Source organism: Anomaloglossus baeobatrachus, chromosome 8 (genome assembly GCF_048569485.1).
Source record: "Anomaloglossus baeobatrachus isolate aAnoBae1 chromosome 8, aAnoBae1.hap1, whole genome shotgun sequence".
Taxonomy (NCBI): Eukaryota; Metazoa; Chordata; class Amphibia; order Anura; family Aromobatidae; genus Anomaloglossus; species Anomaloglossus baeobatrachus.
The window spans coordinates 251,223,237-251,236,674 of record NC_134360.1 but is presented as its reverse complement, the minus strand read 5'-3'; the positions used below and the strand labels follow the sequence as shown (position 1 = coordinate 251,236,674).

Genomic DNA, 13,438 nt, shown 5'->3' with positions numbered 1-13,438 from the left:
GGTTGTCCCCACCCACTGAGGAGTTCACAGTCCTGGAGGCAGGAAACTGTAGTCAGTTAAGCTCGGGCAGAGCTCGAGTGCAGTTAGGGAAGTGAAGGAGTGAAGTAGGAGTAGAGGAGCAAACTGACTGTGTCCGGGTACGTGGCCCGGGCACCGAGAGCAAGGTTGGCAGACGGTGGTGGCCGTCTGCAGGAGAGGCAGATCAACGCGGATCCGTAGGACCGGTAACGGGCGGTGGCCCGCCGGTACCGAACCGGGGAGCGAAGTGAAGCCAGCACAAACCGGCAGGGCCTGCGGACCCCGACCAGGCTTGGAGTTGCCGTTAAATAGGTCAAATCCGTCAGTGACCGGAACCCCAGGGGTTTCTTAACAGCCAAGACTGGATTGAAGGCAACCGTCCAACCAGCAAAAGGAAATACAGCTAACGCCACAGCTAGAGTTCCAAGGGCCAGAGCCTGCGGGCAAAAGGGCTCCTCCGGCACATATACACGCTGGGGAGCGGGTTACCGGTGGGAATCCATCGGGACCGAACATACACACAGGTTCAGGGAAAGGCAGCCACCACCAACCGTCCGGGAGAAACCACAGCAGCCGGCTGCGGGACCCGTCCATCCAGCCGTTTGGTTTGCCAGAGACTTTGCATCCATTTGTGGCTGAGTGAGTACTACCGTGCCATCCGTCACCGCGCTGCGCAGTCCAAGCGACCCTGCACCTTGCCAACCCTGCCTTCCCATCACCTCACCGGGCCCCGGGACCACCAACCCCCTTCCCACGGAGGGGAGAGAAACATCCCAGCTGCTCCCTACCATCGCTCCCGGGATCCCCGTCAATAGCAGCGGTGGTGCCCAACCTCACCACAACCCGTGGGTGGCGTCACGGACCAAATCCCCAAACCGAACTACCCCCCTTTCACTCACGGGCGAGGAGCGCCGCTCGAGTCCCCGGATCCGGCCCACCGCTCGAGACACCGAGCAGCAGCAGCAGCGCCGGACCCGAGCGTGGTGAGCAGAGCGCCCCGCCGCCTGCGACATTTATAAAAAAAAACAAACAGAAAATTGATTTTCTACAACAAACGGTGACGTTTCTTAGATAACATTAGTTTGGGATAGAAGAAGGTGCTGACAGGTTCCGTTCATAAAATACGCTGCGCAATAGGGTGTTTTCTGATGATGATGGCTTCCCTTGTGTGCGGCTTCCTTCATATCCCATTATACGATCCGCACGTCCGCATTGTTCTTAAGGGGGCTTTACACGCAACGATATCGTTAGTGAGATATTGTTGGGGTCACGTCGTTAGTGACGCACATTCGGCGTCATTAGCGATATCGTTGTGTGTGACACCAAGGAGCGACGATCACCGATCGCAAAAGCGTAAAAAATCGTTGATCGTTGTCACGTCGTCCATTTTCATAATATCGTTGCTGCTGCAGGACGCAGGTTGTTCGTCGTTCCTGCAACAACAAACATCGCTGTGTGTGACACCGCAGGAACGAGGAACATCACCGTACCTGTGGCCGCCCGCAATGCGGAAGGGAGAAGGTGGGCGGCATGTTCGTCCCGCTCATCTCCGCCCCTCTGCTTCTATTGGGCGGCCGCATAGTGACGCTGCTGTGACGCCGAACGAACCGCCCCCTTAGAAAGGAGGCGGTTCACCGGCAACAGCAGGTAAGTATGTGTGACGGGTGTTAGCGATGTTGTGCGCCACAGTCAGTGATTTGCCCGTGACGCACAAAAGACGGGGGTGGGAACGCACGCTAGCGATATCACTAGCGAGATCGCAGCGTGTAAAGCGGCCTTTACTCTCGTTGCCTCTTTACTCTCAGTTCTGTATCAAGTATTTCCTCTTTCAGCAAATATGCAAGAAATGAGCAAATCCGGCAAAGTAACAACCCGGCGGTGACTTGTTCCGGCTGCGTGAGACTTCTACGAGTAACGCTCCTTGGATGTTTTCCAGAGCAATAAGTGAGCAGTTTTGGAACTGAAATTGCATTTCTTTTTGTATTGAACCCAAATGTCCTATCTCCAATGTACAAGCTGTACATTTTCTTTTGAAGAATAGTGTTTGATTCCTGTTTACCAAACAGAAGATGATTCATAACTTTCACAAACGTTCTCGCAACGTTTCATTACAAGCACATTTCCAAGTCAGAGGCTAAAATGTCCCCATGGCTGGAGGAGAAGGACTGAGCCGAAATACTACATTAACTCCTTTCTCGCTTCTCCTGGAAATGCTACGACTGAATGCAATGTTACAGAAATATAAGTGGATTTCAGGATCTTGTGTAGGCACATGTGACGCCCTGGGCAAGCCAGGGGTCACAGGTCATGACACCATCACACCCTACACCCCGGATAGGTACACCAAAGCTACACAGAAATCATTGTTGCCTTCCTCCAGGGGCTGATTTCCACACCAGGGGGGTGGGCCAGGCGGTTGGCTCCACCCACAGAGGAGTTCACAGCCCTGGAGGCGGGAGAACCAGCAGTCAAGTTAGGGAAGTGAAGGAGTAAACAGTGAAGTGGTAGAGGAGTAAAGGTGGAAGAGAAAGTGACAGTTGAGAAAGCCTGAAGTTGGTCCGGGTGTGTGCCCCGGACTGAGACAGCAAGGTCAGCAGACGGCGGTGACCGTCTGCAGGAGAGGCTGCTTGGAGGTTGCCGAAAGGACCGCGGTCGGGTGGTGGCCCGGCGGTACCGGAGTGGTATACGAAGAGAAGCCAGCACCAGTGGCAGGGGCCTTTCGGATCCCGGCAAGGCTAGGAGTCGCCGTGAATTTGCCAAATCCGTCAGTGAAGGGGACCTCCGGGTCTCCCAACAACCAAATCCCGATTGAAGGCAACAGTCCAACCGTTAGAGAGAGACACCGCCACCGCCAGGGCACCAGTTTCTCAGGGCCAGCGCCTGCGGGCAAAGAGGGGCTCCTCCGGCATATATCCAAGCCGGGGAGCGGGTTACCGGTGGGAACCCATCGCTACCAACATAGACTTAGGTGCAGGAAAAGGGACCGTCACCGTCAACTACTGGGGAAAAGCAACAGCAGCCGTCCGTGGGAACCGTCTTTCCAGCTGTGTGTTTTACCGAGAACTGTGTCACTGTCTCAGGCTGAGTGAGTACCACACCAAGCCCTGCACCGGTCCCGCCATCCCTCATCCTCCAACTCATCACTGGGCCCCGGGACGACCACCCCCTACACACGGAGGGGAGAACCAACAACTTTGCTGCTCCCTGTCATCGCTCCCGGGATCCCCATACAGAGCAGCGGTGGTGTCTATTCAATCACCACAACCGTGGGTGGCGTCACGGACATTAATCCAATCCCCCACCAACCAACAAACCCCCCTTTCACTCACGGGCGAGGAGTGCCGCTCGAGAACCCCCGGGATCCGGCCCACCGCTCGAGCCACCACAGAGCAGCAACCGCCGGACCCGAGCAGTGGGGAGAGCGCAGTGTTGACACCCTCCTCCCCACCCGCGACACACAGAATGTCTGGGATCTTATATTCAGAGCTTTGAGTTTGCCATCCTCTAAGGCAGGGGTCGGAACCTATGGCTCGCGAGCCGGATGTGGCTCTTTTGATGGCTGCTTCTGGCTCACAGACAAATTTTTAATTTAAAAAAAAATACTGTATTTTCCGGTTTGTAGGATGCACTTTTACCCCCCAAAACTGGGGGAAAAATAGGGGTGCTTCTTACAAACCGCATATGGCTTACCGGGTCGGCAGTGGTGGCGCAGCGTCGGCAATACTGCGGGCTTGTGGGGTGTCGCAGTGGCAGGAGCCATTGATCTGCGGTCTGCTTTGAATCTCCCACAGTTGATGAGATCGACTTCAAGAAAATGGAAACGGGGATGGCGCATGCGCAGATAGGACTCCGCAGCCATCTTCTTGAAGTCCATCGCGTCGATCTGCGTACGTGGAGTTGCCATTTTCTTGAAGTTGATCTCGTCAACTGCAGGAGATTCAAAGCAGCCCGCCGGCAGATCAATGGCGCCCGCCGCCTTGACACCCCAAGACCCCGCAGCAGTATCACCGATCCTCCGCACACTGACCCTCTTGAGCCGCGACACCCCCTCCTCCATGCCTATAGCATTGCCTACCCTGCCTCTTGGGACCTTATGAGCCGCCCCCCCCCGGGGTGAGTTTGGCTTTCTCGGAATTGCATTTTTAAATATGTGGCGTTCATGGCTCTCTCAGCCAAAAAGGTTCCCAACCCCTACTCTAAAAGGTTGTTCCTAACTGTTGGGACCCCCAAACCACACCACCTCTCCATTCATTGACTATGGGACTGCTCGGACTCATAGTGAATGGATCTGTGTTACATGAATTGCCATCGCTCCTTTCTAACACTACATTTCAGAGCCCCAGTATTGCGATTGGTGGGGTCCCAACCATTGTATCTCCACTGGTCCACAACTAAATATAATTTTGCATGTAGAGGATAAGCCATTGAAGAGTTATTTTCAGTTTTGGGCAATAGGAATTCATATTTATATATGAGAAGTTTTTTTTAATATACAGTGGTACTTATAGGACCATGACTATTGTGAATTTGGATATAAACAGGTACAAAAAAATGGTAATATACTGTGATGTCCTATTGTATAGGGCTGTAAACCTATTGTGCAACTACGGCGGACAACAGAGGCCCAGTTTAAAAAAACAAACAAAACGGGCCCCATAGCAGAAGTTCTAATTGGGCCCCCCCCACCCAAAAAAAAAATAAAAAATTGTCAGGCTCATAGAGGAGCATACCACATGACTTTATAATGGCATCGGCCCCTCCGATGCACAGGCCACGTATTGGTCATGTGGCCTGCCACATGCTGGTATGCCACCACTGTTTTCTGTGTTTTTTGCACCATTTTTGCACTTTCTCATTGTTTTCTGGGAGCGATAAAATGTTGCAAAAATGCTGAAAAAATTGTCATGCTGCAGGTTTCAAATTCAGTCAACGAAAAAAAAAACAAGTAGACCTGGCACTGACATCACTGGGAATATGGCAGTATGGGAGGTGAGAATAGGGTCTGTTTATTTCTTATTCGGGAATAAAGTATTAAGGAAGAGGTTGTCCTAGTAGTCCTCCTTATACATGAGTTCTTATAACTCCGCCCTCACCACTAATTGGCAGTTTTCTGCCTATACACAGTGTACATAAAAAGCTGACAAACAGCGGTGTGGTGTGGCGTTATACAGAGCTCAGCATTAAGAGAAATGGTCAATCTGCAGCAGAAAAAGCAGTGATTTTATAAAAACTGCAGCAAGCAGCCCAATAATGTAAAACAGTGTTTTGCACAAACTTCGCCAACTATCATGGTGGCGTCAGGCTCTGTTCAGATTGCGGATTCTGACACTCCGCCTGAGGGTTTCTCTTTTGTCTGGGATCAACACAGGCAGACTCAGGTGTCGACCTGCTGTGTGCTGATTCATAGGCAGGCTAGCAAGAGTTAATCTCTGCTGGTCTGCTTGCTTCTTTAACTCTAGAACGCATACCTGGGGCCTCGCAGGCCTGCTAAGTTACTTGTTTTCTATGGTAGATTTCTATGGTTGCGTGTTCTAGGGTTAATCACATGTTGTTGGGAGGCCTATAACATCTGCTCCCCTAATTTTTATGCTGGTTGAATCCTTCCACCCATGCCAGCTACAGTGTATTCTATGTTGGTCTGTGAGATGTGGTGTCCCGGACTTTATGGTGAACGTTGTGCTCATTGCTTGGTGCTGTTGTGGAGTTTACCCCTGTTGTTTTGTAGCTTCCTCCCAATCCTCGTATTATCTTTACCTTTGTGTGTGTGTGCTGTGTGACAGAGTTTTGGTTTTCCCTTGTCTGTCTTTTTCTGTGGGTTTCATTGCAGTCCGTCCCATCCCTCACTAAGGGGAGGGGGAATCAGATCAGGACTGGTCTGGAGCAGGGCCGGGAAGGAGACTCAGACCTCTCCACCATCAGGAGTATCCCTGAGGTTAGGAATAGCCTAGGGTTCCCTAGCTTTAGGGACAGCCTAAAAGCCCCGATTCCCTGCTATCCCGTAGTGATCGTGACAAATAAGTGCTACATTGCTGGAATTGGGGTCTCTCAGATGAGAAAGCAAAACTTGGTAACAGATTCTCTTTAACATTCCCGTTGATGTTCCATAGTGGGGTGTTGAGTTCCATTTTTCTGCATTGGGAAATTTTTGTCATTTAAAAAAAGGCTAAATCTGAGGTGTAACCCCATTTATTTCTCCCCACATGTCTGATTGAACAAATCGATGGTTCTGTTTGAAGAAAAGGAACACAGAATAAGCGTTCCGTTGCATCCGATATCCCTTTTTTCAGAAAACAAAAATAAGCGCTTCATGCAGAATATTTTCATCCTCACGTTGGGGCGACAAAGCTCCTGACTGAATAACTGATAGAACACCGCACTATTTCCATTTATACCTAAAACGGAGCCATGAAATGTCTATGGAATGTGTGACCTGTGGCAATGACCGGCTTTTCCTGTATTCCTCGGGGGCAATTCAACATTGAAGTCAATTTTCTTTGCATTGTCTTATTGTATTCGCTGATGTTTTCTGCCCAAATTCTTGCAAATGATGCATAAATTTTGTGCAAAATAAAAAAAAAAATACTTAGTTTTTTCCTTTACCAGTTTTTGCCACTTTTTAGCACCAATATTTGCAAACCCTTTAAAACGCACCAAATTGAAATTCCATCAGAAATCTTACTCCGAGGGAAAACTGGAGAGGGAGGTGCCAGAAAAAAATGAGACACTTGGTTAAAATGCGTTTCATGTCTGCAACATCTGGATCAGCAAAATTATAGAGGAAAATAAAAAAAGACTTAAAGGGAAACTGTCAGCAGCAGGATATCATATCTTAAAGGGAATCTGTCATCAGATTTGGTGACTATAAGCTGCGGCCATCTCAGTGAGCTCTTATATAAAGCATTCTAGAATACTGTATATAAGAGTCCAGGCCGATCTGTAGAATGTAAAAAATACATTTATTATACTCACCTAGGGGGCGGTCCGGTCTGATGGGTGTCACTGCTCTATACTATGGCCTGGCACCTCCTCTCTACAGTGATCTCCATCCTTCTTCTCAGACCCATGTGCATGACACATCCTACGTCATCAACACTGGCCGGCATTGCGGTCCTGCGCAGACGCACTTTGATTTGTCCTGGTGATCAAAATATTGTAGTGCGTATGCGCAGGAGGGCTTTGACCGTTTCTTGCTCCTGCGCATTTGTAGCGCCCCATGGGGCAGGTGGTTAACCTACTCGTTGCCGGGCCGTTTTGAGTCGGGTCAGGTGATGTTACGGTGGCCTTGCCCGGTTCCATCGCCCCAAAGTGGACAGCAAATGGCGGGGAAAGCAAGGTGTTTGGGAAAGTTTGTCATGACGCCACCTGTGGTATGCGACCAGGGAGTAGTCGCCACTGCAGAATTCCTCGCCGGGGAAGGTGTTATGGCAGCCGGGATGGTGTTGCTCCCCACAGGCAAAGCGGGCCCCGGGTAGATGACGGGGGTTGGCGGTCCCCTGGGAGTGCGGGGTGACGGCATCGCTAATCAGAGTCTGAGTCGGCAACTGCGGTTCCAGATTCTTTTACTCACTGGTTTAAAGCTGCACCCAAGTGCTGTTCTCTGCCGTCGTGGGCTCCGGTCAATCTCAAGCAAGTAAGGGGCCAGCACCGGTGTTTGAAGAGAAAGAGGGAGAATGTCATTTTTCTAGGATGTCCCCCTCAGTAGTTATGTACCCTGGCTTAGCTCCCGCTCCAAGCCCCGAGCCTAGGGAAGTCCAAGAGTTTCAGAGGTGTCTTGTCAGAACTATGGTCCTGACTCGTCTCTTCATTTGTGAGTGTGTTGCGCCTCTTTCTACCCCTAAGTGGAACCGGCCCTCAGATGGCTGGCTTCAGTGACTGGGGAAGACCCATGCATCGTGTTGGCCACCCCCCTGCCTACCCTGAGCCATCCCCCCCGTGTGAAGGCTCCTAAGCTGTATGTAAGGTGTAAATGTGAAACATTGGTGATTAACACCCCCCCCTTACTTGAGATGGATACTGCACCTTAATTGAGGTGCAGTACCCTGTGGCAACCAAAAGCCTCAGGGGCACCACACATTACACTACTTTGATCTGCCCTCAGCAGGGCAGATCAAAGTGCGCCTGCGCAAGACCGCAATGCCAGCCTGTCTGGATGACGTAGGACATGTAAGGCACACAGGCCTGTGAAGATGGAGGACAGCAACCACCGCAGATAGGAGGTGCCAGACTGGAGAGCAGCGACACCTACAGGACTGGACTGCGCCCCTAGCTGAGTATCATAAATGTCTTTTTTACGTTCTACAGAGCGGCCTGGGCTCTTATATATAGTGTTCTAGAATGTTGTATATAATGGCTACCTGGTGGTGGCTGTAGCTTATGGTTGCCAAATCTGGTGATAGGTTCCCTTTAAACTATTAATACGCTCATGAAGCTCTTTCAAAGACAAGTCCAGCCATACCTTTACATGACCAGTCCGTTCATCCACTACTGTGAAATCAGAGTTTGAATTGATATGCAAATGAGGCTGAAGGGCTATTTGTAGATCTGAAGCCTCTGTCACTCCAGCTCTATTTCCACCAAGCTCCGCCTCCTCCTGCTTGACTGACAGCTCTTTTCCCCTAAGTCACACAGCAAACTGAGGCGCAGCAATGGTTATTCAGGTCCCTGAAGTGTAAATGTCTAATTATGGAAGGCACCTTACAAGAAATAAGTATTTATAAGAACTAACTGCTCAGAAGAGTGTTTCTTGATTATATTTCAGGCGTAATATTAGAAGTGGAAAGTGTAAATAATATTTTCATTTTTAGCGATGAGACATTAATCTTTTAATTTTTTGCCAAATGTGACTCATCTAAGGGTTAACTTGTCATATTCTGTTCCCATAACTCTAGAGGAGAGGGTGCAGGCGATTTGTTTAATAATGGATTTAAAGAAATTCATAATTTATGGCGTATTTTAATAAAAGGGGACATATTAATATTAATGCTCCAATCTGCGGCTCTGAATTGATGAGGTCTGTCTCTTTCTTCTAGTGAACCTGGTGTCTGCGGCTGAGCAGAGGGTCGTGTTTATTACTGCTCGAGTGCACCCCGGGGAGACGCCATCTTCCTTTGTGTGTCAGGGTGAGTGACTGTCAGCTTCATACTCACTTCAGGTAATAAAGACAGGAGCTTTTCTGGGAAGAGACTTTCTATCGCAGACAGGAAAAACTTCAAGGTAGGAGAAGTCATTGACGGGGTCTGATCGCGTCCAAAAGAGCCACAACCTAAAGACTGACAAATGTGAAACAAATTCTTTATTTTTAGCATAATCTTGTTTTTAGTATTTATTTCTTGATAAAACTTGATAGACAGAAATTACATTTTTGCCACAAGAGGGCGCATAGGAGCTAACTGTATGAACAGTATGCGGGAAACTCTAGAGCTCCCTCTTTTGGTGGCTACAGGAAGCCAGAAATATGTTTTTGCTTTTTTTTTTTTTTTTTTTATTTTAATGTCAATGCAGGAATTTTAAGCTTTCCAACCTCTATAGAAGTATAGAAATTATCTGGTATAAAATGTTATATTTATTAAGAATATAATGAAAAAAAAAAACAACTAACTGCTCATATTGAAGGATGGAAATGCACTTTAGTGTGAACCTTCATAAAGAGCAGCATTAGGTATTCAGTTAGGAAAATATTTGCTACACTGTCGGTTTTGCAAGTTTTCCCATCAACCAAAGAATGGAGAGGTCTGTAATTTTTATTGTCAGTAACTTCAACTGGGACAAAAGAAAAAAATCCAGAAAATCCCATTGTATTATTTTTGAACAATTAATTTGCATTTTATTTAATGAAATAAGTATTGATCACCGACCAACCAGCAATAATTCTGGCTCTCACAGACCTGTTATATTTTACTTAAGAAGCTCCTACTCTTCACTCACTACCTGTATTAATTGCATCTATTTGAACTCATTACCTGTATAATAGACATCTGTTCACACAATCAATCGCACTCCAACCTCTCCACCATGGCCAAGGCCAAAGAGCTGTCTAAGGACAAAATTGTAGACCTAGACAAGGCTGGGATGGGCTACAGGACAAGAGGCAAGCAGCTTGGTGAGAAGGCAACAACTGTTGGCACAATTATTAGAAAATGGAAGAAACACGAGATGACTGTCAATCGTGCTCGCTTTGGGGCTTCATGCAAGATCTCACCTTGTGGGGTAAGAATGATTCTGAGAAAGGTCAGGACCAGTTCCGAACTACACAGGAGTACCTGGTCAGTGACCCAAAGAGAGTTGAAACCACAGTCTCAAAGATTACTGTTAGGCTATGTGCGCACGTTGCGTATTTGCATGCAGTTACGCTGCGATCTGCACTGCAGCGTAACTGCATGCGTCCTGTGTCCCCTGCATGATCTATGAAGATTAAGCAGGAGACGCACGCACGTGGAGTCTTAGAGCGCACCTGTGTAACAATCATGCACCAAATTGAAGGGAGGAAGGATGGGGTCATGTATCGTGAGATTTTGGCCAATAACCTCCTTCTCTCGGTGAGAGCATTGAAGATGGGTCATGGCTTGGTCTTCCAGCATGACAATGATCTGAAACACACCACCAGGGCAGCTAAGGAGCGGCTCCGTAAGAAGCATTTCCAGGTCCTGGGGTGGCCTATCCAGTCTCCAGACCTGAACCCAATAGAAAATCTCTGGAAGGAGCTGAAACTCAATGTTGCCCAGCGAAGGCCCCTGAAACATGAAAGATCTGTATGGAGGAGTTGCCAAAATCCCTGCTGCAGTGAGTGCAAACCTGATGAAGAACGACTGGGAACGTCTGACCTCTATAATTGCAAACAAAGGTTTCTACCAAATGTTACGTTTTTTTTCTCTATTGTAAAAAAATACTTATTTCTTGCAATAAAATGCAAATTAATTATTTCAAAATAATACAATGGGATTTTATGGATTTTTTTTTTTCCATTTTGTTACGGTTGACAAAGTCTGATAAATATTACAGCCCTCTCCATTTTTTGTAGGTGGGAAAACTTGGAAAATCAGCAGCGTATTAAATACTTATTTCCCCATTGTAGATGTGTTGGAAAAGATTTATTATAACTTGTGTTTTATTCAATTAAATTTCTGGTCATGCCATGCTTAGGAGTCCTGTGGGCGGTCCTTATCACAGGCTCAGAAAGCTGTCAGTCACTAAATGGGGCTGCCCACTGGAATTCTAAGCATGCAAGGAACAGCAATTAAATAAACTAAAGGCCGCTTTACACGCTGCGATATCGTGACCGATATCGCTAGCGTTCGTACCCGCCCCCATCGGTTGTGCGATACGGGCAAATCGCTGCCCGTGGCGCACAACATCGCCCTGACCCGTCACACTACTTACCTGCCCTGCGACGTCGCTGTGACCGGCGAACCGCCTCCTTTCTAAGGGGGTGGTCCGTGCGGCGTCACAGCGACGTCACTGAACCGCCGCCCAATAGAAGCGGAGGGGCGGAGATGAGCGGGAGAAGCATCCCGCCCACCTCCTTCCTTCCTTCCTCATTGCGGGCGGGATGCTGGTAAGGAGAGGTTCCTCGTTCCAGCGGTGTCACACGGAGCGATGTGTGCTGCCGCAGGAACAACGAACTACATCATGCCTTAAGCAGCAGCGATATTCGATAATGGACCCACATGTCACCGATGAGCGATTTTGCACGTTTTTCCGATGATGCAAAATCGCTCATAGGTGTCACACGCAACAACATCGCTAATGCGGCCGGATGTGTGTCACAAATTCTGTGACCCCAACGACATAGCATAAGTGATGTCGTAGCATGTAAAGCCCGCTTTAGCCTCACCTGGTGACATGGGTTCTTAAAGGGAATCTGTCAGCAGGTTTTTGCTATGTAAGCTGAAGCCAGCATGATGTAAGGGTTAACACAGTGAATTCAGGGATGCCTGTCTTGTCAGGGTCTGATCTGTTGATTATTTGATATATTTGTTTTAGCAGCAGGTCTTCTCATTGCTCGGACTACAATGTCACTCGCACAGCAGTCCAGCACACCCCCTGCTTTGATTGACATCTCACTGTCAATGTACAATCTGTATAGACAGCCTGGTGTTAGCTCTGCTATATGGCAAAATATAAAAATTCTGCTTGTGTCAGAACGGCTGCATCCAGTAATCTAAGTGATATATCATTGGATTCAAGATCTCTGTGCCTACATCATGCTGCTTTCAGATGATGTAGCAAAAACCTGCTGACAGATTCTTTGTCACGCACCACTACAGTGTTTTTTATTGCACCGCTACAGTATTTTTTTTATTGCACCGCTGTAACAATGCTTTAAATTTATGGCCCCTGAGGTCTTTCCTATACTCTAGTTCTGCCATCTTCATGGTTTTCCACTGGTGCTCTGGTCAGTCTGCACTAAAAAGTGACTATCCGTCAGCTCCAGTGTTTCATGGAGCAGGCCGGAGATCACTCTTCAATGCAAGTCTATGAGAGCCTCGTTCTGGCCCTCATAGAGATACATTGAGCCCCTGTGTCATAGCTTCTGACTTCTGTCCAGTCAGAAGCTACTGGCACAAGATAGCCCCGCAGGACCGGAGCAGCATCGGTAAAGTATGAAAATGCAGAAGGTGAGTTTAATACATGGGGTGGGGATCTTACATGAAAATGCAACAACCTCGCTGAACAAACAAACAAAATGCTATAGTGGTGCTTTAAAGGTCTTGGTCTCAATGAGCAGTTGTTGTGAAGCATAGACAGAAGACGTTGATGTAGAGTAATGTTGAAGTTGGAACAATGGAGGCTGAACAGATTGCACAGTGCATAACTCACAGGGACTAGCCCAGTCCCTGAAACAAGCGTCACTGATGATGCTTCATTACAGGGAACAGGGAGGAGGAAGAAGCTGTGTCAGTGATCACTGATAGCGCTTCGTTGAGTATCTCAACATGCACTGGTGTCTTCAAATAAAGCGTCATCAGAGAGGAAGTAGGGAAAAATAGAATAGCAGATGGATAGTGTAATTAGGGAATGGTAAGAGATTTTTTTGCAAGTATATTAGAAAATAATTTAGATTAAGGCACTAAATATCCTGAACACGAGTATAAACCCAACCCAGCCTAAGGCACAGCTGTGTAATAATCATGCTGGCTAGCCTAAGGCACACCTGTGTAATAATCATGCTGGCCAGCCTAAGGCACGCCTGTGTAATAATCATGCTGGCCAGCCTAAGGCACACCTGTGCAATAATCATGATGGCCAGCCTAAGGCACACCTGTGTAATAATCATGCTGGCTAGCCTAAGGCACAACTGTGTAACAATCATGCTGGCCAGCCTAAGGCGCACCTGTGTAATAATCATGCTGGCCAGCTTAAGGCACACCTGTGTAATAATCATGCTGGCCAGCCTAAGGCACACCTGTGCAATAATCATGAT

At 48.1% G+C, this 13,438-nt stretch overlaps 1 protein-coding gene across 7 annotated transcripts in view; it reads left to right on the top strand.

Annotated features, from left to right (window-relative positions):
• The window catches only part of LOC142249007 (cytosolic carboxypeptidase 6-like), a 2,064,630-nt gene that overhangs the window by 1,556,782 nt on the left and 494,410 nt on the right, over nucleotides 1-13,438 (top strand). For all 7 annotated transcript variants that reach the window (XM_075320539.1, XM_075320540.1, XM_075320543.1 and 4 more), the window contains one exon: nucleotides 9,048-9,137. In XM_075320539.1, the coding sequence (XP_075176654.1) occupies nucleotides 9,048-9,137 (90 nt within the window). The remainder of the gene's footprint in view (nucleotides 1-9,047; nucleotides 9,138-13,438) is intronic.